This window comes from Melospiza georgiana, chromosome 13 (genome assembly GCF_028018845.1).
Source record: "Melospiza georgiana isolate bMelGeo1 chromosome 13, bMelGeo1.pri, whole genome shotgun sequence".
NCBI lineage: Eukaryota > Metazoa > Chordata > Aves > Passeriformes > Passerellidae > Melospiza > Melospiza georgiana.
In genome coordinates this window covers 6,621,520-6,648,372 of record NC_080442.1, presented here as the reverse complement: position 1 = coordinate 6,648,372, position 26,853 = coordinate 6,621,520, and the positions used below count along the sequence as shown (strand labels likewise).

Below are 26,853 nucleotides of genomic sequence, written 5' to 3'. Positions count from 1 at the left end.
CTGTGACATCTTCTCAGACTGTAAATGGAGCTTTGGTGTTGGGACAGGGATTGTGTGCTCAGAGTGGAAAAAGTGGAATACTAACTGCATATACAGTGTATTCCATTAGCTTCACACAACCCAGGTGGATGCTGATATGGTATCTCCACAGAAAAAGGTCACTGATAATTTCCTGTGTCTGAGCAGTGAAGAATTAAAGTCTACAACTTCAGCATTAACATTCAGATGCCTGCTGTGCCACCTGAACTTACATCAGTCACAGGAGTGCAAGGGAAAGGCCTTCAAAGAATAATAATATCCTGCCCTGACAAGTTTTCTGGTAAAGCTGATGCAGCACTTTTTGTACAGTTCCACTGACCCCAGTGGTGCCCCTTGCCTGTTCAGCAGCTCCTCAGAATGGCCCCAACACCCCTCAGCTGAGCTTAGCCACACTTTGCTCCTGGTTTTCCTACTGCCTGCCTCTGTCTGCTGGGTAAGGTTAATTAGTGATAGGGCTGCTGCTAAGAAAGGTGGCACAGGCAGCCTCTGCTGTCATCTGCCTTGCCTTTGGAGACTCTTTATTAAAGAAGCAGCCCCAGGGAAGAGTCTGGCAGAAGGATACCCCCAGGAGACAGTTTGACTGATAGCAGTAATATTAAACTGAAATTTAAAAGTTCCTGTGAAAACTTCCACTCCAGTAAGCGAGTGGCAATGATTCCCATTGCTTTGAAAGGTACTTTGGCACAACTGGTTATTTAAAAATCATCAAATGTATTTAATGGTATTATTTTATCTAAATAATACTAAACTGGGGTTTGTTTTTTTCTTCTTCCTCTCCTCCTTCCCTCCAGGATGAAAAGAATCAAGTATTAACAACAAATATTTGGCTACAAATGGTAAGTTTTGAAACAAAGTATGTTTGTTTTTTCCCTTCAGTTTTAATCTGGTGAGGGGTTTGAATTTTAGAAAACTTTCAGGTCTGTAGAGAAAATATGAGTTGACTCCTAATTCCATGTCAGATTTTCTTTGCTACTACTAGATACCACAGCAGAGAACTTTGTCCTTATTAACTCATGGCCAGTATTGTTGGGCAGAAGTCAATCTTTACTCACTTTTTAATGAATGGAAGAGATAATAGATAATTCAAGAACTTTGTGAGAGTATTTTGAAATTGTTTTCTCTGAAAGGTTACATTATGACTCAGAATTAACAAGGTGCTTCTTAGCATGCTGACTCCTGTGGAGTCCTAATGCATCCACAAACATTTCTACCATAAGCTTGTCTTAAGCTCTGCAAAGATGGTGATGTGGAGTTTTCTCCACCTACAGCAGCATGGATGAGAATTTGCTATTAGTTGAATTCCCATCAGTACTACAGAAACCAGCTGAGCACTGCGTTAGGTAAAGGAAGTCACAGAAGTTACAGAAGATTTTTATTATTACAAACAATCACATAGATTTGCAGAAACTTTATACCTTTCAGTTTCTTTAACCAGCTCATTCTGTTTAAAGGCATTATTTTTAATTTTATTGTAACATTTTAAATTGAGCACCTCACTTGCTCTGGGGTAGGCCTTGGGAAACAAAGGAAAGACTATTCTGATGATCTGTAAGAATAGCATGGCTATTCCACATATTTACAAAGAAAATCTCCATGGAAGAAGCACTCAGCTCATGCTTTTATAGAGGCCTGTTGTACAGCAAGATTAAAACTGTCAGTATAATATGTTTTTGGCTTTTAGCTACAAAGACCATAGTTCCTATGATTTCTTACCAGTAAATGATACAACACTTCGTACTCAAGAGGCTGTAATTTATTTTCCTTCTCTTTGATCTCACAGCATCCTTATCCTTTTTGAGTTTGTTTTTTTTTCCCCTTAGGAAATTTTTTATTATATTATACATTCTGTATTTCTTTTGATTTATTCACCTTCGCACATACTGGATATGAAGCACCTTAAGACTGCAATGAACAGATCACTTCGTTACTACAAAAAATGTAGCCACTCCTCATGGCTTGAGTAGACATAAAAATATAAGTGTTTGCATATTAACTGTCTATTAATGGTGTTCTAGAGAGAGTCAAAGCAAAGCTTAAGACAAACACGTGTCATTCTCTTAGAATCATCTAAAATAATTTTTCCCTGAGTCCCTCTCCATTGCATTCCTTGATATACATGTGTATATAATCAGCAACGTATCTTAAATGAATTTTATGATACAATGTACCTTAAACATATTTTGTGTAATTATCTCCAAAATACTTAAATGCAAAAAATAACTTGAGAGAAAGGGGAATATAAATCTAGTATTTATACAGGCAGACTATTTCATCTGACCATTATCTCCATGACAATACTGTTCAGCATCAAAAATCTAAAACTTGATCTAAGTTATAGCAGGAGCCTTGCTTAATCACACAGATTGGTACTAACCAAAGCACCCTGAGCTCTTTGCTATTTTAATCCAAATTAAAGGTGCTTCAGCTCCTTTAACAGGAGCTCTACAGTTAAAGCAAAATGAAGCAGATCATGCCCTGCTGGATGGGTGAGCACTTTGTACACAGGGCTGACAGAGCAACCATAAATCTGTTTAACATGATCTCTAATGCAGCCTTGGCTATTAAGTTTTCTGCTGCTCTTGGATTTACGTCACTCAGCATCACCCTGTGCTACAGAGCCGTGGCCATGGGAACTCCTAACGTAAGCTGGGCTAGGAAATGATTGGATATGCTGATATCCACTTCAGCTGGCAGTGAATGCAGCCTGCCAGACCTGGCCCTGCCACCACGAGTGTGACCTGCTCTGGCAGCTCCTGAGGATGAGTCACCCAAAGCCACTGAGCCACAGCTTTCAGTGCCTTAAACCCACACAGCTGATTTGCTTACATTGCCGGTCTTTGGAAAAAACAGATTATCCTGGTGTCTCAGGACTTCTACGTTACACAAAGATGAAGTGGTAAAAACATTACAGTGACATTCGTCAACCAAGAAGTTCATGTAAAACTGTTTACTGGGAAAATGCATGTAAAACTTCTGAAAAAATATGAGAAGCAGTTGGTCAGCTCACAGAAGCTGTGCATAGATGGCTGTGAGCAACACAGGTATCTTAACTAGGGAACTCTGAAACCAAGAACTATGAACAGAGCCAAGTAATTGAAGATTTCCATTAAAAATTATTATCTGTAAAGCTAAATGAAAAAACAGTGTATGACTCAGATATTTTGTCTGATTTTGCTACAAATTCATTGTAAAAAATGAATGAGATAAATATAGAAGCACAGGCCAAGAATAAATGTAGTAAACACCTCACAAAAGCTGCATGATGAATGCTATTAGTTGTGCTGAATGCATCAAAATGGTCATTTATGCTGTTGTAAAGGTACAAGAATGCATTTGAATACCTGCAGCATGAGGCTAACTGGTAACTTGGAGTATCAAATCAAAACTTGCCTGTGACAGTAATGCAAGGAATTCCATAGACCAGTTTGATGTGAATACCCCATGAGAATGACCAATAACATTTACCTCCACAATACCCACTGGCAATTTTTCCTGACCTTAATGTCTATCAAACATTTTGACAAGGACCACTAGACACAAGGAGTGTTGTACATTTACTCACCCATTTAAAAGTTTACATTTAAGAAATTAATATTTGGCATTGCAACAGCTTGGTAAATCTGGACAAGCCCTCACTGTAAGTTACATGACACCTACAGCCAAGTGAAGTTAATATAAACATAATAATGGAGATACAAAGAAGCACATAATGAAGCATAGACGGAGAAAATTTGGTAAATTTTGTAAAATGAATTGAACACTATTCCTTATACCCTTGATGCTCAAGAGAAACCACCCTCGTATCATAACAAGCCATTTGCATAGGAAGGGGTGATGCACAACCTCAATTTCAGAAAAATACAGCAGGAAAATACTCCTGGAGTGCAGGAGGCTTGCTGGGGCTGCCACAGTGCTCAGCTGGCTGCAGGCTGGGGCTCTGCTCCTGTTTATGGCTGTGCTCCACCATATGTTTCAATGTCAGAGTGTGGGATTTAGCAGTGCTGAGCTCAGATCAAAGCCCTGCTGGTGCAACTGTGCCAGCCTGCCTGTGCCAGCAGCCAGGCCTGGGCTGGAAGGAGCACAGGCAGCCCCAGGGCAGCTGCCTCCAGTGCAGGAAGTGCCAGCCAGGGAGGAAACCTGTGCTATGGAGCATCTGCCTCAGAGTTTGGGCAAAGCCAGGCCCAGGAGCTGCCAAGACATCCTGCTGGCATTACCCTTGTGCCATCACAGTCATCTTCTGTCAGCAGTGAATGCTGGCTGCTCTACCCCATGCCTATGAGCAAGGTACTACAACCTGAGAATTTCCAGCCACAGCAAACAAAGGTCTCTATGAAGATAAAGATAATGGAAGTTACTGTATAAATTATAAAAACAGTTCAATCCCAAACTGGAACCTGACACAGTATGAACAACAAAACTCAAGCACTCCAAATGTCTTCTAGGCTGTAATGTGCACTGCAGTGTGAATTGAAAATGAGGGGTTTATGAGTTCCATTGTGCTCTAGGTGGCTTAATTCACTCTTTCCAAACATTTCAGTCCCTGAAGCTAAACAAGAGAACACCTATTATTTCAGCCCACCCAGTCCCTAAAGAACTAGAGTAAAGCAGTGGATGAGATGACCTAACTTACTTTTTGTGTGTATGGCTTAGTACTGGACAGATCATTATCTGCAGTGGAATGTGTCTGAATACCCAGGAGTGAAGAATGTTCGTTTTCCTGATGGACTGATTTGGAAGCCTGATATTCTCCTCTATAACAGGTAGATACAATTTTCTTTGTGTGTGTGTGGGGATGGAGGGAAGATCATAGAATTATAGACTTGCAAAATTTCCCTTGAAAGCTCAACTGCTCCAGCCTTTGCTGGGAAAGGGAGTCTACATGAAGTTTTCTAGCACCCTGGCCAAAAACAATGATAAGGGCAAGGTAAATGACAATCATCTCATCAAAATGCCTAGATTTTAAAATAATTCTCCAAAACTTTCTAGGTGTTTGGAATACTGGAAAATTACCAGTCTCCTGTTCACAGAAGAGAAGGACATATTTGCAAACACTTTGGGAATAACAATATTGTCCCTACCACCATTCTAATTGAGTAGCTTTTATGAGATGGTGTTTAATGGTATGGATAATGATAATTTTCTCTGAAATTTTTTGGTCTAAATAGTTACAGGGGAATTCAAATTTGATGTTTGCTTGTCAGGGTTTAGTTTGGGTTTCACTATAGACAGGAGAGGTAATTGCCAGGAAGGATCTTTACATTTTTCCATGTCCAGTTTTGGTGTTATTCTTTCCTCCTGCTACAAAAATAGCTGACATATTTACTGCTCTCCTTGTCAAACTGTTCAGAATTGGGCCTATTTCAGGGACAGACAGATTGCCATCAATCCACTGCAGAACCTTTAGCTGACATTGAGAGATTCTTTGGCTGTACTGTTCCATGGTAGTTCCCATTGTGGAATTTATTTAGTTCAAAAAATAAAACACTGAGAGCTGCCTGTTCTATAACAAGTTGCCTTTTGCTGCAGTTGTTGTGGGCTTGCGTGCTGTTGCCCAGGTGCTGGAAAGAACTTAATCTGCTCTGCCCATGGAGCACTGGCTCTGCTGTGGTAGTCAGGGTACATTGTTTAGCTGCCTGTGCAGATGAGATGAACCTTTTGTCTTCCTGATGGCATTCCTTCCTTTGTTTCTCTGCCCTGTGTCTCTTAAGAACACACTCTGCTTGTGCTTATCTACCTGCTCCCCCTTCCCACTTCAGGAGTGCTCTTTGTTGTAACAAGCCCTAGAGAATGGCTGCTCCAATGGCAGCTGCATTTTTCCCCCATTTGCCTTTCGGGGAGCACCTTTATGTTCAGAGCTGCAGTCCCAGGGGCTGTTGCAGTGCAATAATGGAATAACAGCACCAGGGGCAGCCTTTGCCAGGCCCTGGGCACTTCTCTAAGGCCTGCATTGTGGCACTGCTGTCCCAGAGGTACAGCTAACACTGAAGGATCTCTAGCTACCCTGATTCCATAACTGACAGTGTTCTTGGGAGAATCTGACAAATGACACTTTCATTTCCATTGTCCTGAAGAACAACATGCTGTGTATACCATGAAGTTGGTACTCTACAACAGCAATTTAGTGATTTCCAAAAAAATGAGTTATGACAATATTCTTCCTGATTTATATCACATACCTGGGAGAGACTTGGCAATGTGCCTGATGATTTAGGCTTTAGTATTTAAGTATATCCAAACTGAAAGGGTAATAGTTTAGGAATTAGTCATATTAATGTATGCATGCTAACTGTAGCTGGGGTGGGTTATAGAATAAGAAGGGTCACAATAACCTGGAAAACTGAAACCACAATTTTTCTGTTAATACAGATTTTCAACTCTTCAGATTGTTAACTATGACTCAGTCATGAAATAATTATTCTGCAGTTTCTCTGTTACAAACACATATTTAATCCAAAAATCTTATGCAGAGTTTAGTCAGAGAGCAAAGCTATTTAAAATAAATTCTTATGCCTGTTTGAAATTACATTGGGAATATTATGATGTTCCCTTCTAGTGACATGCCATTTTGAGATAGATGCTTTCAATTTCTATGCTTCACTAGGGACATGCATCTGCAGTTACAGAGAAATTAATGAACTATAAATTCACTTTCCACTTTAATGAATGCATGTTTCACTATGCCTTGAGTTCTTACACATCTTGCTACAGCCTAGTACAGAGAAACTGTGGCAGCTGTATTAAATTTTACATCCAGTCTACTGTGGGTAGAGCAGGGCCAGTTCATCTGAGAAAATAAAATCTAGGCCTTTGTACAAATTCCAGGATTGACTGTGTTAGTGTCATGTGGACTATATTCCACTTTTAACTACACTTATTAAAAGTGTTCATTTCTGGTGGGATTATCTTCCAAATGGCCACATATTGTTCAGTATTTCATGGAATTACAAAAATTCTAGAAGTATGTCTCATTTTATAATTTTATAAATTATAAAACTCATTCCAGTTTTATAAACATGAGGTTAGGTCCCAGTGAGATTCTATCTGCTAGGTCCAGCTTTGTAATCTCAATGTCCTGTAATCAATATCTGCTTACAAGTGGTTATACCCTGAAGAGGAAATGTTACAGAAATTATTTGCTATCATTACATTCCATTTCAGTCCAGTCTCTTCAAGCTACTTAGTGCATTCCCAATAGAAGCAGTGCATTTCAGAAATGATTAGAAGCACAGCATGGAAAAACAGATGCTCCTTTCTCAGAAAAAAATAATTTCATGTTTGAATCTGACTACCACTGGATATTCTTTTAAGAATGCGCCTGTGAAAGGCAAAGTCATGTGGAAATGAAATCAAGGTTCCTTGATCATTTGTGTTCTTGTGAAAATTCTATTTTTGCCAATTACCAGAAACAGCAGCAAGGACTTAGAATCAGCTCCCTGGTGTTTCACTACTCTCCACTCCAGAGGAAGAGAACAGAACCCAGCCCAGGAGTCATTAATTCCCACTTAACAAGTGATTTGTGTGGCACGGATAATTTTACATCCTAAATTTGACTACTTATTTGAATGCCATCATCTAACCCTTATTAATTTCAAGTCAAAGCAATTATTTGTCTAATACAGAACCTTGTTGGAGGACTTTAGGTCTGGTTTTTAAGGAAATGAGACCCATGCACAGATGTGCCTGCACACCTGGGTGAATGTGTGTGTGATCTTGCTGCCCCTCTCCCCAGTATCCTCTACCAAATCTGGCAATGCAATCAATAGAGATTTTTGCAGCACCAGTTCCTTAGAAATATCACAAAAACAGGCAGTCAAGATGTGGAAGGAGAAGAATTAGAGCTCCAGCTGGAAGAGGAGCTGCAATACAAACGGGGAGAATGTGGCCATGAGCTGTGAAGCTGAAGGAGTGGCTTACCCTGCTCAAGTGGCCTCAGACCTGAGCTGCCTTTGCCCCTCAGTGTGCTAAAATCAGGCATCAAACATACTCAATGCTGAGACTTTCTGCTTCTCTTCTAAGTTCACATTAAATACTTGCAAGTATTTTCAATACTTCTGAGCCTTCTGCTCACCACAGGAAAAAGTGCAACTTCAGATGGGCAAGTAATTATTTGGATTTAGCTTTTTCTTGTCTGCAAATTTCACCAACCAGCCTAGATATTTTTTAAAATCTAAGTTATTCAAGTACAGAAGGAGGAAATAAAATGCATATTAAAAACATTTAAAATAACAGTTGCTCTATTTTAGCTTCTGAGACACAAAATTTGAATCAGAATAGATCAAATATTAAATTCCTCTTTTCAAATAAAATAATATTTCAATTAGAGTTTTCCTGCTAAAAAACACCTTTTAATATACTTGATTTTCTCCTAGAGTTATGAATATTTCACTTTATGACCATCTCAGATTTTTACTGTTTTTCTGATGATATCTTAAAGGTGATTAGAAAATTATGAGATACTACTAATAGGCAAAGAGACATTAGAGACTTGTAGTGTTCCAGTCAATCTGGAGATACACAGGTTTTGAAGTCCAGATTGCTGCAAGCATCCAGAGCCTGAGGCTTGTGTAGCTCCCCTGCCCTGCCTTGCCCAGCTGGCTCTGCACTTGCCCCAGGTGCCACCCCCCCCAGCTTGGAGACTACAGCAGTACAACAATTGTAGCCTGTGCCTCATTGTGTTTCCCATCTAGAAGCCCTTAAAATATTAACGCCCGGTAAATTCCTGCCAGACAGAATTGAGATATTCCTTGGCAGTAGATGCAAATTCATCATTTGGAGCACTCTCCAAATGACATTATGATTATTTTTCTAGAGACTTGCTGTCTAGAGACAGCACAGAGGGCAGTGCTGGCTACACCACTACACTGACACATCAAATAGGGTTGCTTTTTCTTCTTGTCTGAATGAAATTTGTGGGGTCTGAGGTAAATAATGAAGGCTGGAGCTGCACTAAAGGATCTCATGTATGAAATGTTGTAATAATGGTCACCCATATACAAAGAAGTGGGAACATACAGACACTGGAGTATCCATTTCCTCAGTAGTCATTAGATGCTGTTAACATAGACACCAAGAGAACAGATTTCCCTGTACAGTTGCTTGAGAAGTTTTTAAAAAGTGCTTACTTTCCAAAAGGAAATCAATAGAGCCAAGGCACTATAATGAATCTAATGGGCAGGTGGGTGGCAAGAATGAGGTGGCTGACCTTGCCTTACAGCTCTTAATCAGGAGCAAACCCAGAAGGATCAGGCCAGTTAGTCTGAGGCCACAGAAAACTGATGGCAGGAAAAAAGCTGGCAAGTTTAAGGGGTGACATAGTCCTTTTATGAGAAGAGATTTGTTTCAGACATTCATTCTTCAGCCAGTCGAAGAGCAAATAACCCATTTTATTTTTCCCCTGTTCTAGTGCTGATGAAAGATTTGATGCTACTTTTCACACTAATGTTTTAGTCAATTCTTCAGGACATTGCCAATACCTGCCACCAGGTAGGCTCTTTGCATGTCATAAATTTTGGTAGATTACTTGTGCATGGTGTGGTTTCAAATTTGCCATAAATTCTCTTACATTTTATTTGTTTAGCTAGCATCATCTGATAGATGTAAGCCTACAGGCATTATGGTTATATGGTTAACACCTTTGCATGAAAACTCTCATACAAGATGCATGTTTTATTACAATTATGGAAATTCTTCTGTTACAATACACAATTTCAGAAGTTTGAAAATCTTTACTATAAAAAGATATTTATTAAAGTAATGGTAATGCCTCAATAATTTTTTATTACATTATTTTGGTGTTTCTTTTATGAATATGTTAACTTTACAGTAAGATGCTTAGTAACATCTTGGATGTATTTCTATTTGAAATGATTCAATGAATGCTTCATCAAAACAATTTTTGGTCTGGATGTACAGCAGTGGAGCACTGTTTCTCTTCCCCAACTCAATTAGCATAATCATTAAAATTAACTCCTCCTAGCATCTGAATTTTGCAAACCATAGCACTAGAGCAAATGCTTTCCAGACAAATTAGGTTTTCTGCCTAAGATGTCCAGAGGGTTTCAGGGGTTTGCTTCTTGATTTAAGATGCTCTCTTAAGATATTCCATTTGGTGGGGATTTTTCAGTTCAGTTCTGAAAGATGCTGAAGGACAGGGTCTGACTGAACAAGTGAAAAAGAAGAAGCTCACTTTCCTCAGTAAATCAATATCATATAAATCTAATAAAACAGCAAATAAATATTTCAGAATTTCTTATGTTTCAAGATTTCTTATTTTAGTCAGTAAAGAAATAGATAGAGATTACATATTCTGCTTAATTTCTTCCTAAAATACTGTATCTAGAAATCTGACTTCTTATCTGAATATTCTTCCACTATGTGCCAAAATGGAAGAGTATCCTTAAAAAACAGCAAACAACATCAATACATTAATGGCACAGTTCTTTCCCTTCTCTATGACTGATTTTTGCTCTTTACATGCCAAGATAGGACTGATATTAAAGATGCTTTATAAATTAAAAGAAGAAGGCACAATGTAGAACAAGTTCTGGTTACAAAATGTACATGAAATTCTGTGGAACAAGCATTTAAATTTTGTGCTCTTGTTTCAAATCTCACCTAGGCATATTTAAGAGCTCATGCTACATAGATGTACGCTGGTTTCCCTTTGATGTTCAGAAATGTAACCTGAAGTTTGGATCCTGGACTTATGGAGGCTGGTCCTTGGACTTACAAATGCAAGAAGCAGATATATCTGGCTATATTTCAAATGGAGAATGGGATTTAGTAGGTAAGGTCTCCATTCCTGGTTACACTGTGAACTTGCAGCCTTGTCTCCACTGCTGAAATGGATGGAGTAACATTGGGAAATGAAGACAGAAATTAAATTAATAAATGACCTAGCCAGTGACATTTGAAACTCTTGAGAACAGATTTCAGATGCAAATCAACATTAAAAAAGAGGTAAATTTGCTGCTTGAGTTCTGTAAGTATCTTTTATCTGATTTTCCTTAATCAGCTGAGAAAAAGTAGGGATTAGGCTAAAGTAGTTTTACCTGTAGCAAAACTTGGAAAACTAAATTTCTCCTTTTCAAAAATAAACACTATATAATACACAGTTTATTCACATTAATCTCTGGTTTTCTTCCTCTTTCCTCCTCCACAGGAGTTCCTGGGAAGAGGACTGAGAGCTTTTACGAATGTTGCAAAGAGCCCTACCCAGATGTAACCTTCACAGTTACCATGAGACGCAGGACTCTCTATTATGGCCTCAATCTCCTCATTCCTTGTGTCCTGATATCTGCACTTGCCTTGCTGGTTTTCCTGCTTCCAGCAGACTCAGGAGAAAAAATCTCACTAGGTGAAGTATTAATAGGATATTGTAAATATGACTAAGACAAAAGAAGTTGTCCTTTTAAAGTTTCTTTTTAAAGAGTCTTAGGCAGGAGTAATAGTTTGTATGTCCTGGCTCATGAGCTATTTTTAGTGTTTGATGCTGAACCAGCAGAGGCATAAACAATTCCTGAGTACCTTCCTTAAGAAGTAGGCTTTCATTTTTTGACATTTATTTGTTTGAATCTCACATTCATTAGGTGAAGCCTAAGTTCACAAATACACATTTGAACACTTTAACACTGAATTCTTCTTAATACTTCCTTTTAATATTGAATTGCATTAAGAACCTATGGTGTCTTCTCAGAAAGATTGATTCTAATTGCTCTTATTTCACTTTTTTTTTAGTGAATTTTAACTTAAGGAATGATTTGTGAAACAAATCTGAGCTTGAGTTCTTGATCTTTAAGATGGAGTTTAACTATGTAAAGAAACCTTTTGTCCCATACAAAATTCAAATTAACTGACTTCTGCTAAGTAAACATTGCTGTTTAAATGTGGAAAAATTGACATTCCTCCAGAATATGGTTTAACTGAGGGGTAATAATCTCCTTAATTAAGTTGTCCTTCACCATATTTTAAGATGAATTTTTTGTTCCTTAATCCTTTCCCACCTGACAATGACTCATTATTGTTTAAGTCCAGTTAAGAGTTGTCTTTTTCTAGAAAGATGGGAGCTCATCACTGAGCAACAGAAGTCAAACTCCAAAAATCAACAGTCCAGACTACTACAGACTACTCAGATTCACACCATGTTTCTAAAGCTAATATAGTGCAAGAATTGCTTTGATTTGCCTCAGCTAATTAGCAAATAATGATAAAAGTTGAACCATTAGAAGGATGTAAAAATATCCATGTGTGTGCAAGCATTGGTACAGGTTTGGCAGCACTGCTACCCTGAAAATGAGGCAGTACAAGGATGGACAGGAGTACCACTAACGTGCTGGAGCAGGGGTACAGTGGGATTGCATCTTGCAGAGAACATTCCTTCAGATTCATTGTTTCTCTTACTGTTGTAATTACCAGCTACTGATATGATTTCATACTTCATATTTATCTTTCAGGTATAACAGTTTTATTGTCTCTCACTGTCTTCATGCTGCTTGTGGCTGAAATTATGCCAGCAACCTCTGACTCTGTGCCCTTAATTGGTAAGCTTTTAGTCACTTGGATTTTTTTAGCAAACAAGGTACAGTGACTTTGCACAAAGGCCAGCCTTAAGGCAAATCACCAGCTGTAAAATGGATGACTGCAACTGAATTAGAAAAATATTGCCAATTGGTAAGAGCTCTGATGGGTGCTCTCTGCTCTGAATGAAATAAACAATCTATGTATATTTGGGGAAAGAATAAGAGAATCAATTTTCCATGGAAGAATTTGTTGCAGTTTTGACACAATTGGCCCAATTGTGTTCTGTATTCCTAATTCCGATTAGGAAACTGGAACACATGAGCTAAATGTAATTAAATCTTCCCACTGTAACTGTTCAAACAAAAAGAGAAACTTTTCAAAACAAGTGCCAGTCAGTTTATACAATAATGCTGAAATAAAATTAGAAGGCGGCCTGTGTCAAGGTTTCTTAAAAAAGGCAGGTGCTCAGTTTTACAAAAACAACAGCTAAACACTGGCTATCCCCTCAAAATAATGTCCATTATTTCTGGTGTTGAGAAAATCTTTCAAAAGTACCTAGAGCAGCACTAAACTGGACAAAGAACTAAATGCTATGAATGCATATATAAACACTCCTTATTAAAGCTATATTATATACAGCCAAAGTATGTTCCTGTAATGATTTCTTTATTTTGCAGCTCAGTATTTTGCCAGCACTATGATTATTGTTGGTCTTTCTGTTGTTGTCACTGTTATTGTTCTACAATACCACCATCATGATCCAGATGGAGGAAAAATGCCTAAATGGGTAAGGTTTGATTTTCCTTCACTATCCATTGCATAAATGTCCAGCCAGTGGTCCATGATTACCTCCTACTGTTAAAAACATATAAATTCCTCCCAGACAGTTTGTTTGGAGAAGAAGTTTCACCAGAAATGAGGTATCCAGATATGTTCCATGTGGCTGGTTTCTCAGAAAACATTTGTGTGCGAGAGAGAATTAATATACCTCCACTAACTTCTCATGTCTTCAAAACAGCTACATGCAACTCAGGATGTTTTTAAAACCTAAATATATAAATGAAGGTGATTTTCAAATAACCTCCAGATGTTAGAAGTGAGCCAGGTAGAAGAATAGAGTGTTGATGGAGATGAGAAATGCATGAAATACACTACCCTTGAGGCGCAGCTGTGCAGCTGCTCCATCCTTAGCTGCTGCCCAAACAGAAACATGCATAGCCTTAAGAGCATCTGTTACAGATGGCTGTTAAAGTGACATTTATGTCTCTTGTCAAGAACATCTGTAAAGTCCAAAGAATTAAAGTATTTTTTCAAAGCACATAAGACTCTTTAAATAATGTCCTTCTGTGGGGGGCGTGGGTTTTACAGAGAACGTTGTGCTGATATTAGATTACTCCACACTGCTGTCATCACCTAAATGTCCCCTCCTTTGACTTCACCCAGCTCATGGCAGCAGCAGGGCTTTCTGAAGATGGAAAGACCTTTCTTCTTTTTTCTCTCTAGAACAATGAAATATTATTATCCTTACTAGCTGGAAAAATGTGCATACAGCAGCACCCTGAGGACAAGAGATAATGAGGTATTCCCTGGCTTGTCCTGGGGTGGTGACTTTAAAATAAATTTCAGTGAAGAGAATTAAAGGTAGATCTCTTTAGACGTGTGTTTGATGACCAAAAGGGGACAATGTTTAGTACTGAGCCAAACATCCTCAGAAAACAGAGTACTTGAGGTTGAGGATGAGCTGTACTATTGAGAAGCTGAAGTCCAACAAACATTATTTGGACACTGGTGAATTTTGGATAAGGTCCTCATTTAACAGAATTTTATCCTTCTTGGTAGAGCTTGATAGTGTTAAAAAAGTAATAGGGCAAGATCTATCTCTGGTTGGGATATTTGCATGTATCTACTCTGAGTAAGAATCCACTGTCAGAATAAATGGATCAAACCTAATATTAATTACAGGAAAAAGTTTGCATAATATATGATACAATAATATTTCATTAGAACTCTGAAAAAGAAATGCTGGAATGAGCTCTTAAAATCTGATTTAAATAAATTACAGAAACTTTCATTTGAAGTGGAACAGTCTCTGGCTTTCCTGCATTTTCTGTAAGGTTGGATTAAGCCAACGTGGAAAACAGTAAAATGACATACACAGATAAAATCTGCAAAGTATTTTTTTTAAAATCAAAGTAATTTTTCCATATTTTCTTCATGTTATATCCAGATCTCTTTTCTAAAATCTGCAACCAACTGTTGTGAACACAATACAAGAACAGAGCCATAATATTTTAAAGCTTGGTGGTCCAGTCCAGTCCAAAATCTGTTTCAGCAGCCCCACCCAAACAGTAATAGCTATTAACTGAATATTAGAGCACAAATAAGAGAAAAAGAATTGTAACTTTATTGGCTATCATCCAAAGCAGTATTTTTAAGACTATTAAAAATTAACTCTTCTTCAGTAAGAGCTTGGTTTGGTTTTGTCTAACTCATAGCTTTTAGTAAAGGTGGAAAAGTCTGCCATGTCACTGTTCAAGTGTCAGGAAGAATCAACACTATGGACATTCCCAGCTGAGGAGGGGGGAGTCCCAGTACTGATATTCAGCCTGAGGCAATCAATAGCGCTGCTAGAATAAGTAAAGAACCCCAGTGACTGGTAAATTAACCAGCTGGAAAACTCCAGCAGCATTTTCTAGAACGCAGTGCAGGCTAAGCAGACACCAGGGAGCAGTCACCCCAGCTGCCTGGATACCAGCAGCACCAGAGACAGTGGCTGTGTGAAGAGATGCTTATTCTCAAAAACGTTCTTTCAGACAAGAATCATCCTTCTGAATTGGTGTGCTTGGTTTCTGAGGATGAAAAGGCCGGGGGAAGATAAAGTGCGTCCCGCCTGCCAGCACAAAGCGCGGCGCTGCAGCCTGTCCAGCGTGGAGATGAACACTGTGAGTGGCCAGCAGTCCAGCAATGGCAACATGCTCTACATTGGCTTCAGGGGGCTGGAAGGGGTTCACTGCACACCCACCACTGATTCCGGTGTCATCTGTGGGAGGATGACCTGCTCACCGACAGATGAAGAAAACCTGCTGCACAGTGGGCACCCCTCTGAAGGGGACCCAGACTTGGCTAAGATTTTGGAAGAGGTCAGGTACATTGCAAACCGATTCAGAGACCAGGATGAAGAGGAAGCCATTTGCAATGAATGGAAATTTGCAGCCTCTGTAGTGGATCGGCTCTGTTTGATGGCCTTCTCAGTATTCACAATCATTTGTACAATTGGTATTTTAATGTCAGCGCCAAACTTTGTAGAGGCTGTGTCTAAAGATTTTGCTTAACTCCTAACTAAAACCTGCTTCTCTGATTGGTATGTAGCAAATAAGAATGTGGGGTCTTTTACTGCTTGTTTTTAATGACTATAATGCTTCTCACTGTCTGCTTTCTTTTGCCCCCCCTGCCCTCTGGTCCTGAGTTCCTTTTAGAAGAATGGCACCATTTCAGAAGGGAAGCCAAGAGTTTCTCTCTAGGCTGTGTCTACGTAGCTCCTCTGAGCACTCTTTTGTGGAAAATGCCAAGTGGCTGCAAGTCCCTTCAGAAGGATGGGGTATTGAACCACCACCTCGTACACATGTTCAAACTGGCTGTTCCAAAATAGGAGGTAGGCAATGTCAGAAATGCCACTTCTTCCAGGATTTGTTATAAAGGATAGCAGAGTCCATCTTATCTATTTGAATGAGTGATCATAAACACGTTTCAGATGAAATCCAAATGGCTGCTCAAACAGAGAAAAGGGAGAGATGTCTTGTGTAGCTCTTCAGCCCCTCACTTGCACCCTGTAACTCCCTCCATGCACTTTGCATACAACATATATGACTTTCAGGATTTTGAATTTGTCTGAGACCCAGAAACCTGAAAGCTGAGAGGACACACCACATAACTTGTCCTTCATATCTTTCTGGATTTGACCTAGAAATTTGGCTTGAATTCTAAAACAGGCTTTGCAGTAATTGTTACAGTTTACTACTTCTTCCTTTTCCCCAGAAAGGCATTCTTTCAACTAATAGCCATTTTAACTATCTAAAAGAAAAGTGATTGATTTAAGATGCCTTCATCACCACTTGTTTAAAAAAAACCAACCCCCAATGCTTGTCTCTTTAGTGTTAACTGGATTCCAGTGTGGAAAAAGTAACTCAATGTCTTGTACAGGCTTAAGCATAAATGAAGAATCGAAAGCAAAAAAAGCCATTAAATCCTGAGATCAAGGTTTTTATTTAAAAATGAAATGTTTGATATGTTGTATGCTTAGCCTTTTATATAACATATAACTCCTTCTGTTGAGTCACCATAACATTGTCTTTACAAGAAAACTGCACCTTTTCTGCTCACTCTGACATCAGATGAGTACTAATGAGTAATAAAGCTTCTTGCTTCTGATGTAAACTATTAACTGTATAAATATCTATTTATATATACACACTGCAGATACATCCAAGGAAAGGTAAGAACTTAAATACAATTTTTCCTATGTCTAGACAGACTTTTGCAAAAGCAAAACTAGTAGTTCAGCACTTTGTTATTTTTGGATTTGAAATTATCTTGCCAATATATGCTTAGTTTGGATGTCACTTTGATGTCTTAATGGAAGGGGCTGAGCTGAGAATACCAGGAGCTCAAACTTTGTGTGTACAAAAGAGCTGAGAATTAGTCTCTCACTGGCACACCAGTATTCCTAACCAGTGCTATAAGTGGTAAAAGATGTGGGTGAGGATAAGTTTAGCATTGGTTGCACCCTCTACCCTACAGAATCCAAATTTTTTGGCTGAGGCCTTTAGAGACACAGAGGCCTGTTGTTGTACCATGGTTTTACTGTGAAATAAACTCAAGGCCTCAGTTTATCTCTTAAGATGGATTAAAATAAAGTTGCTATAATGCTTATCCTCCCTAAGTAACAATTTCCTTCTCAGAGTCTGCTCCCTTGAAAGCAAATTTCATGGAAAGCAAGCCCAAAGTCACCCCAGGTACCACTCTTCACCTGATTGCACACCTTGTACAAGCACCTTTGTGCCTGAGATAGGGCAGGAGGAGCGAAAGGCAGGCAGGATATGTCTGAGTTTGTGAATTTTGTTTTCCTGAAGGTGCATTCCAGATCTCACACTTTAAAGACACAAACAAAACATTCAAACTTCTTGTAAGTTCATCCTGAAACCATATGTCAGAATTACTTGTGAAGAAGTTAGGTTTTCAGGAACAACTATTAAGAATAAGCCATGTAATAATTCCTGCAAATAGTTTCTAGTTTTTAGATTGCATATCAATGGGAAACTATGAGTGCAAACTCTGAAATGTGAGTTTTGTTTATTTGTGAATAACTGCACATATCGTGTGGCATGTGCTCCTCTTCTGGGTAATCTTTCTAGGCTAGGCTTCCTGATGAGAATGTTGATTTGCATTGGTATTTTTTCCTGCTGCAAGTATCCCTAAATAGATATATAGAGTGTTCCATTTAGTCTTTGTAAATTTTCGAGGTCCTCTTGGAGAACAGCTTTTCAAAGACAAATGAAGACCTTTGAGGATTACCTTGCACAATGGAACACAACTATTGCACTCACAGTCCCTGATGCATGTAGTATAGGAAGCATGAGAGTCCCCCTCTTGCCACCCAAATCCTTTTACAGTATCTGTGGAAATCATCTTTCTTAATACAGGAGGATAGAGAAAGAAAGCTACAATTTGACAGTAAACTTCATTTTCAGTGACAGACATGCCTACCCTTAAAAACTGGAGAGTTTGGCCTTACATGAAGTCCTGCCAGAGTCTGTCCCAGTGGGTTGGTAAAGCTGTCAGAGAGCTGGGGGTGCTGCTGAAGGGGCTGTGAGACACCAGCATTCTGCCCACACTGCCTTTATCACTGGCAGGGTCAATGCAAATGCACCAAGGGGACAAGGGAACCCTCATTTTCCTACTGTTGACACAACCTGTAAACATTTGCTAACAAGTTAATGATACATTTTAAATGTAAGAGTGACTCCTCCATTATGTTACTTGGCACCTCTAAGTTAAATTTTCCTGTAACTGAGCTGAGCAAAATTGGTATGGTTCTTGTCAACTTGTGTGTGTCTTAAATATATTTGTGTATGTGCTAAACAATATTTTGATCTAAATGCTGTGAAAAAAAATATTTATTTACAATTCTGGGCATAGAGATGGAAATTAAATACTGTATAGAGTATGTGTATATAATATTAAAGCCTACATATTGATGGTAAAGATCTGTTATAATCTTAAAGAGTCCAGAGAGAAAATAACAAGTGGTTCACCACAACTAAGCTATGACTTGCCTGACAAATTCAGAAGCTCAGTCTAGAGCTCAGATGTCATGTACAATACTATGTGTGAACAATGTATATTACTTCTTCTGTTTTTATATGGAAACATATTGAATATTTAAAAGATTTTTTAATATAAAAAAAATTATTTAGGTGTTAATGCCAAAAAGGTTCCAAACATAAAATTTTAAAAACTCAGTTTTAAATACAGATAAATTATGTAAAAAGTATTTAAAATATGAAATTATTTTATATAGGAATTGATAATACTATGTAAGACTTTTTTTTAAAGATTTCTTTAAATTCTCTTTACATTCTCTAGCTGCAGGATGTAGTCTCAGTTCACCTGTGACAATTCAATTCTTCACCTTCTTTAACAAGACAAGAAGGTAAACCAAAGCCCCAGATTTTCTTTCTTTTGTTTTACTATTTTTTACATTAAGAAACATTGCATAAAGGGCATTAGAAAAAGATGTTACATCTGTCAGGTATTGATTATCATATAAGCAACTCAATGCCTTTTCAGTCCAGTACAAATAAAAGACTTAGATCAAGAGACTTTTGATTCTTTTTCATTTTTCTAACGTGGAAAAAACCCAAGTGGTAGAAAACATGAATAGCCATAAAAGAAAGAAAGATGTCTGTGCTTATATCAATCTGGGATGACAGTGTTCTTTGATAATGAAATATAAATTCATATCCTCCTGCCAACCAGTCCCACACCAAACATATATTACTTCAGTCTTATGTAAGCAATCCAAGTTAATGAGGAGGACTGATATACCTTGTAAATTTTGGACTGGCCTCAATGCCAGTACTAATTTATTTTTTCAAGTTTAACACAGAAGAGAGAGAAAACAAATCCATACCAGCTGAATAAATTGTTGGTTTTGCCAGCTGCAAAGTTTGTTTGTTGGCTACTATTGAAAAAATATCTAATCATCAGAATATCCCTCAGATGCAAAAGGATGTGTCAGTGCAGTTTCTTGCAAAGAGATGAGTTCTCCTGCCCATGTGCTGAAACAGCTTCCTTTCTTTACAACACCCTGCTGAGCATGTGCCAGAAGTGAAAGATCAAGGGTTGCTGAACCCAAGACTTCATTCTCTTCATGCTTCCCTAAGTAAGGAACAGCTGGAGAAGACCACCTTGGTCCAGGGCACCATGAGTCATTCAAGCCTGCAGTTGTTACTGACCCCAGGCTGTCCCAGGGGAAGAGCTGCCAGGGTCACAATGTCAGATACTCAAGTGAGCCTGGTGCTGCTCACTCTGCCAGTGTGCCCCACCCTTCTCCAGTGCTGAGGAGCAGGACAATCTGGGTCACATTTACTGTCAGGCTTCAGTGAGCCCAACAGGGCTTAGCACACGGCAGGCAGGCTCCTGGCACTGTCCCTGAACTCCCCATCACTCACACTCCACCTCAGAAGCCTCTGAGTGGGGATTAAAACCAGAGCTGTGTGCTCCTGCTCTTGGGCATCTGGGTGCTCCAGGTGGAGAGCTGCTGGGCTTTGGGAGCTTTCCCATAAGCACATCCCATGCCATTACCCTCTGGGTGGCAATGCTCAACACAGCACTGGGTCTTGTGGCCATAGAGATGAACAGGACCAGCCAGCCAGTTTTAATCCTCAGTGTATCAGGGTGTGTTTTACTTCAAAAATCCTGGTTTGTTAGCCTAACCTCATCTTAAAAAGTCAGTAAATCTTAAAAGGCTGTGAACAGAATCTCCACATTAACCTGGTACTCCAGCAGGATCTCAATAGCACTACGACCACAAATGAAAGCTTCTACTGTTTTTTTTTTTTTAGTTATTACATTGCTCCTGCTGCTTAAGAGAAAACCTTAGCATTTATGTAACATTGATTTATGCTATTAAGCAATTTGAGCAATTTGCAGATGATGGCATAGACAGAGAATAAACAACAATTTCTCACGTCCCAGTGAACACATTCAAAACTGCAATATTCACAGAAAAATGAAAGTATTCTGAAGTAGTCTGAAAATTAGCATCAGTCCAAAGATATAACAAGTAAATCACTGGGCTTTCAGAGCTGCAGTGATTTGTCACGTAATGATGCTACACAGGAATAACAACTTAAACTAATTTGAGCTATCTAATTATTTTTACCTTTAAAAATCCCCAACAAAACCAAAACCCAGCAGGAATTTAACAATTAACATGATATAATGCTACTCTGGAAACTGTGTACATTAGAATAACATCTATAGAGGGTTTCCTCTTCACTAAACAAGGATATCACCCAATGCCTCAGTGCCTACACAATGCAGAGAAATCTTTCTACCGAGCCTGAAATTCTGGGATCAAGATCACATTCAATCCAACAAACCTCACAGTTATCATTTATGTATTAGTCTGGTTCATGGTAGGTATGTGAATGAATAAGCCAAATATTAAATATTTACATAAAACTGATTTTAGGCTAAAAAAAATCTGCATTCCAGAGCAGGATATATGGACAACATCCTGAGACAATATTATCTTCTCTCAGTGTACATGTATTACATGGAGCTGTGAAATATTTCAGTAATAACTTTTGTTCCTATAAAAATTCTGGTTTGAGATTGCTTGTGCTAGTGAAGCACATTCACTGCTCCTTGTCCTTCTTCTGAATTCTGGCCACATGAAACCTAATCAGCAGACTACTTTGATCAGAAGAAATGTTACAGGACTGACACTCAGAAATCCTGTGTAAGTTTAACACTTAAGTTTTCTGACTTGTCATCAGAAAATCTGATGTTATAGTGCCAAGTTGTGCCAGAAGGAAGATGCTTCAATGGGAAGCTCATGCCAGCCCTGAAGTGCCATTGCCTGGGCAGTGAGGGGGCCTTCCCAAATGGCAGCAGAGCAGTGCTGGGCACAGCAGGGCAAAGCAGCCTCCCCCATCGCTCCATGGAGCATGGAAAGTAAGTTCTCCTGGTTCTTCAGACTATGATCTCTACAAGGATACAGTGAGTATATGCTGTCTTCACCTATCAGCTAGCAAGATTTTATTGATTTTGATGAGGTAACAACATAAAATACTTGGGAATTACAGGTTACAATACACAGCTCAACTGGTCTTTGCTTGAGACCATCAGAAACTCTCTTAAACTGGACTAAGCTGAAACCAGGTTAACAATAAGGACAGTGGTTGCAGTTCTCTCTTTGCTGAGCACTTTAAAACCTATAGAAGTTAATCTGTTGCATCTTTCTCTGCAGTTGAGGTTAACATTCATGTTCCTGTTAGCAGTTAGCAAAGTGGTAAGATTGCTTTAATGATAATGATACTTCACACTTTTACACTATACATATTGTTTAAAATTGAAAGGATCTTGTAGTGAAGAGATTAGAAACAAGGAGAAGAAGCCAAAGCATTGTACTTTTAAAAGTAAACTGTGAAAGATTAAAAGGGCATATGAAGGACTGGCAGAGGGTGAGTGGAGGCAGGTTTGATATTTCCATCAGCAGAGAGATGTGACATGCCATCAGTACCACAGCTGCACCCCAAAGCCCAGAGAGCAGCAGAGACTCCTGGAGCACCAGCAGCTGAGCAGAGCCTGTGCTGTTTGTGCCGGGGGGGCTGAGAGGGGACAGGTCCACACTGACTGGGGACAGAGCAGTCACAGAGGGACATGCTTCAGTTAGCTCAAAACCAGTATGGTTTCTGTTGCTAAAAATATATTGAAATTCCTAGTTTTCCAGTAGGTTTCAGTTGCAGTAATATGCCAGAACTTTTATTATGCCAGCTGACAATGGAATGGGGGTAGCAACCTTCTTGCTGAAATTTCCAAGCAATCTGTGTGGGTCAAATGAGGCATAAGTGAAAACTCCTACGGCCAGCACAGCTTTCACTGAGCAAGCTCACTACCCTTTGCAACCCTTTAATGGATTGCTCCCTGCATCTAAGAGAAGCCAACCCATAATGAATGGCACTGCAGACATCTGAAGCATCCAGCAGTTCTGAGAGGCTGGATCTGTGCCCATTTATTTTCTCATGCACTTTTCCTGGCGCATAAGAAAATATCCTGTGTACTTGGAGCAATAAAACTGGCACAGTGCAAATTCTGAGATTGGCTTCATACATTGGCTTTACCATTTTAACAGTAATCCTATATCAGTGTAAATGACAGGAGATTTAGCCCACTATTACATACAAAACACACCTTCATTTTGAAACTTCTGCAAATTCAAAACCTGTCCCTAGCTTCCAAGACCCAAAGAATAGTGGTATCATGTCTCTGCACAATAGACAGAGTAATAACAGCAACAGAAAAATGTTTTCTCCAAGATAAACAATGCCAGAACTTTTTGCATAAAACCAGTATTTGTCATCTTTCATATATAAACCTTACTTAGATCACTTTCTAGATCTCAATATTTTCCATGAGTTTGTCCAAGTAGGAAAAAGAAGAGAAGAAAGATAATGGGACACAGTAAGGACTCAAAATTAGCTTTCAGAAACAGATATGCAACCTCCTGAAAAAGTGCATCTGCAAAAATATTCAACCAACAACCTCAATGATCACAGATTTCTGCAGAGTTACAATTGGGCTTGTGAGTAGGATGACAGGTGTGCCCCATGAAAATCAGCAAAACATTTTGGGGAAAAATATCCCTCAAATTATCAGGAGGTCTTTTAGAACTTTATTTGCAATATTTCTTTAAAATATTGCCCATATGATTATGTCTAATACTGATTAAATAATTTCTTTTTATTTTACTGAAAAACTTGTCTAAGTTGCAAGGCAGACTGAGGGGCCTCTGACTCTGCAGAGGTAACAAGCCAGTAGCAAGGATGGTGTCCCTCCCGGAGGCTGTGCTCAGGGACTAAAAGCACTACAAGCCTGAGAAATACTGACTATCACTCTGTAAACAGTTCTTTTCAGTGCTTGTGTTTGGGGAAGAAATTCATCCTGTCCCTCTTTGCAGACCTGCAGAGAGCACAGACAAGCTCTTTTTAATGATAGTAATTCATGTTCCAACCTGGTGTACCTGCTCTTCCTCCTTTGGCTTCACTGCAATTGATGGACTAATATGGCCTAACATGACTTGTAATTACACACAGATTCATAGAAAACCTGCAAATGGTTCCTGTGGTTTATTAGCTCCTCATACTTCCTGTCTGTGAGCCAGTGGCACCTATATTTAAAAGGGCAGCTGCTGGGCTATCAAACCTCCTACTTTATCTCTGGGGAAACACTTTTAATTTCTGATGAGATTATCCTAATAAAGTATAGTAGGTGCACTGATAAAAACAGTGTCTGTACCATCACACAAAAGAAAGGGGTTGAGTCTGACTTCATATGAAGCTCTCCTAACTCTCAGCACATTGTTTACAGGCAGAGCAAGTGAGTAGGAGTGCTCCTGCTCCCAGAGAAGAGCTATAGTATAATAAATTTAGCAGAGACCGATTACTGACTGACTTCCAGATACTACTGCATTATAAATAGCTGACTTTATGAGACTAATTTATTACTGTCGGCTAAACTAGTGTATGCATGAACAGAAATTTACTTGTTTATGAAAATGTTGGGGACATCAGCTGATTTCACGGGAAAGGATGCAGGGTGGGGATATTTTGAAATACCTCAGCATGAAAATACAAGTTTCCTTAAAAGAGAAATGGGATTTTACCATTTCCACATGGAATACCTCACTGCATGTGAAAGAAACCTCATGAGGGTGGAACAATATGGCACAAGTGCACTGTTATTAACCTGAAAATGTCTGTGACCTATGCATGTGAAATATTAGCATCAAGAAGACACTTAAGACATACAGAATAGGATTTTTAAAACAAAATATGAACTGTTTATAGCATAGAATAAGTTGGTGTTATAGACATACAAATATAATTTGGACAGTAACAGCTACTTTTTAACCCTGTGTTAAACTCTGCCTGTACCTACAGCTGCATTCTCCATTTTTATGCTTCCCAGCTGCCAGCAGTCCTTGCTGGAGTGCCACACCTGTGCAGCACCCCCTTGCTGACTCACTGGAAATGGCTCAGTCAGCTCTCAGCTCTCACAAAGGACTGCACAACCAAACAGGCAGCAGTAACAGGACATGCCTGGAGCTGCAGTTACCAAGGTGTGCTGAACTTAAGAAGGAAGTTGGGAGAAAGGCTGGGGAAGTACATACATTTCAAATTAAATGACAGACTAAACACTACAGTGCAACCCAATCTGCTTTTGGAATTATCTTTATTTTATCACTGCAGGAAATTTCTTGTGACTTATCTGAGTTACACCTAGCCTTGTGCCTTCCAAGAAAGCATCAGGGCCCCCTGCTGAAAAGAATGGTGAAAATTCAACTACATAAGAGCTGTGGAGCAGGATTAAGATGCTATTATAGATCTTTTATAACCACAGGATGTCAAACATTAACACTGAGAGATACCAGCAGGTAAGAGACACAATCTTCCTGCAGGAGCTGCCAAGCTTATTATGAAACCTTGACCCCAGCCAAACCTCCCTCCCTCTCCTCCCACTCCAGTAATTATCTCAAATCAACAAGACAGTGAATTTAATTAGTGAAGTTAACAGGTCTTCAAAAAAGTCACTCTTATTCTGTCTAACAGCCCTTCAGTTTGCTTCACTTCTGTCCTAACAAGTTTCCTGTTTTGGCAATTACAGACTTGGTTAAATGGTACCTATGTGACCTGGCACATGAAAATCTATAATTGTTACATTTTCCTCATGTAAGAAAAATAAAATTAATATTTCTGAGACAGACATTTCTATTCTTTGAATAGAAATCTATTAATATAATTCTTTAGTTTAAAAAAGCAGTTTACATGATCCTGAACAAGCTTTATATGTTCTACAAACTTCTGACATAGTCCTCATGTATATATGCCTGTAGCATGTACTGCACAGCAGTGTCTGGATTTTATAACAAGTGAAATTCTCCAGGTGTTGAACTCTTCCCTTTCCAAATTTGTCTTTTCAAGTTCAAATGTAGCAGTTTGTGAGCCCCTGATGTTTGAATTTTATCACAAATTCCCATCCTCAGGGTCCTTTAAATAATTCAGAATGTATTCCAAAACTCAGTGAAAGCATAAAGGACTTAACTCCTTTAGATTTTCTGAAAAGTTCTGGTTCTGGAGCTTTCCAGGCAATTGGAAAAGAAGGGAAATATAGTTATATGAGAAATGTCAGCTTAAAATTGCCTTGACAGGAAAAGCCTGGAGGTAGAGTCTGCCCTGAGGAAAAGAAAAAGGAAGGTAGTGATTGAGGTTTTTAATTTCTTTATAACCATTATTATTTTGGGCATGAGGAAATAAGTTAGAACGTGTGTTCATTTCTTTGAAGAACCAATATTACACACTACTCTGTAAATCTGTAAATACAATTGTAAAAATGCATCCAATTCACTTTGTAGCTTATATATTGACTGGCTATAACTCTATACATGTGCATTTTTCCATTAAAAAGTGTAATTTTATAATATTTTGAGTATCACAGTATCATCACAGGAACTTTCAAGACAAAATAATTACTGTCTTTCAACTCCCTGATTAGTACTGCAAGAAGTATAAAAGTAGTATTATCTGGAGACTTTTTTTTAAATTTATTTTTTAGCAAATGTTCTCTAAATCCAGTCTGAAGCTTGTACTGCTAACCTCATTCTGTCTTCCAAAGGGTATTTCCCTGGAAAATTGCATAATCCTAAATAACAGATGAAAAAAGCAAGGCAAGGAAAAATCTTTGGAGGGATTCAGTTCTTAAACTATTCTAATTAAAAATTTTGCAAGCAGCTTAAACAAAATGTACAGTGACTTTCAACTGACAGCCTCACTTTGGAGAAGCAAGTTAATTCCAAGATGAGGAATGGTAAAAGGATTAAAGGGCACAAGGCAGAATTTAAACTGCAGTAGGTTTATTAAATTGACTATGGGCTTGAGATTATACTTTCTAAAGCCATTAATGCTGACAACTCCCACTGAGTCTAATGGAGGTTGAATCCATCTCTTCCTG

At 38.7% G+C, this 26,853-nt stretch overlaps 1 protein-coding gene across 1 annotated transcript in view; it reads left to right on the top strand.

The window, feature by feature from the left end:
- CHRFAM7A (CHRNA7 (exons 5-10) and FAM7A (exons A-E) fusion) overlaps positions 1 to 19,432 on the top strand; it is a 37,801-nt gene extending 18,369 nt beyond the window's left edge. Inside the window, exons 3-10 of the mRNA XM_058033497.1 lie at positions 831 to 875; positions 4,690 to 4,799; positions 9,443 to 9,522; positions 10,658 to 10,825; positions 11,201 to 11,395; positions 12,492 to 12,578; positions 13,236 to 13,345; positions 15,372 to 19,432. Coding sequence (XP_057889480.1) covers positions 831 to 875; positions 4,690 to 4,799; positions 9,443 to 9,522; positions 10,658 to 10,825; positions 11,201 to 11,395; positions 12,492 to 12,578; positions 13,236 to 13,345; positions 15,372 to 15,890 — 1,314 coding nt within the window. The 3' untranslated portion in view covers positions 15,891 to 19,432. The remainder of the gene's footprint in view (positions 1 to 830; positions 876 to 4,689; positions 4,800 to 9,442; positions 9,523 to 10,657; positions 10,826 to 11,200; positions 11,396 to 12,491; positions 12,579 to 13,235; positions 13,346 to 15,371) is intronic.
- The last annotated feature ends 7,421 nt before the right edge of the window (positions 19,433 to 26,853 follow it).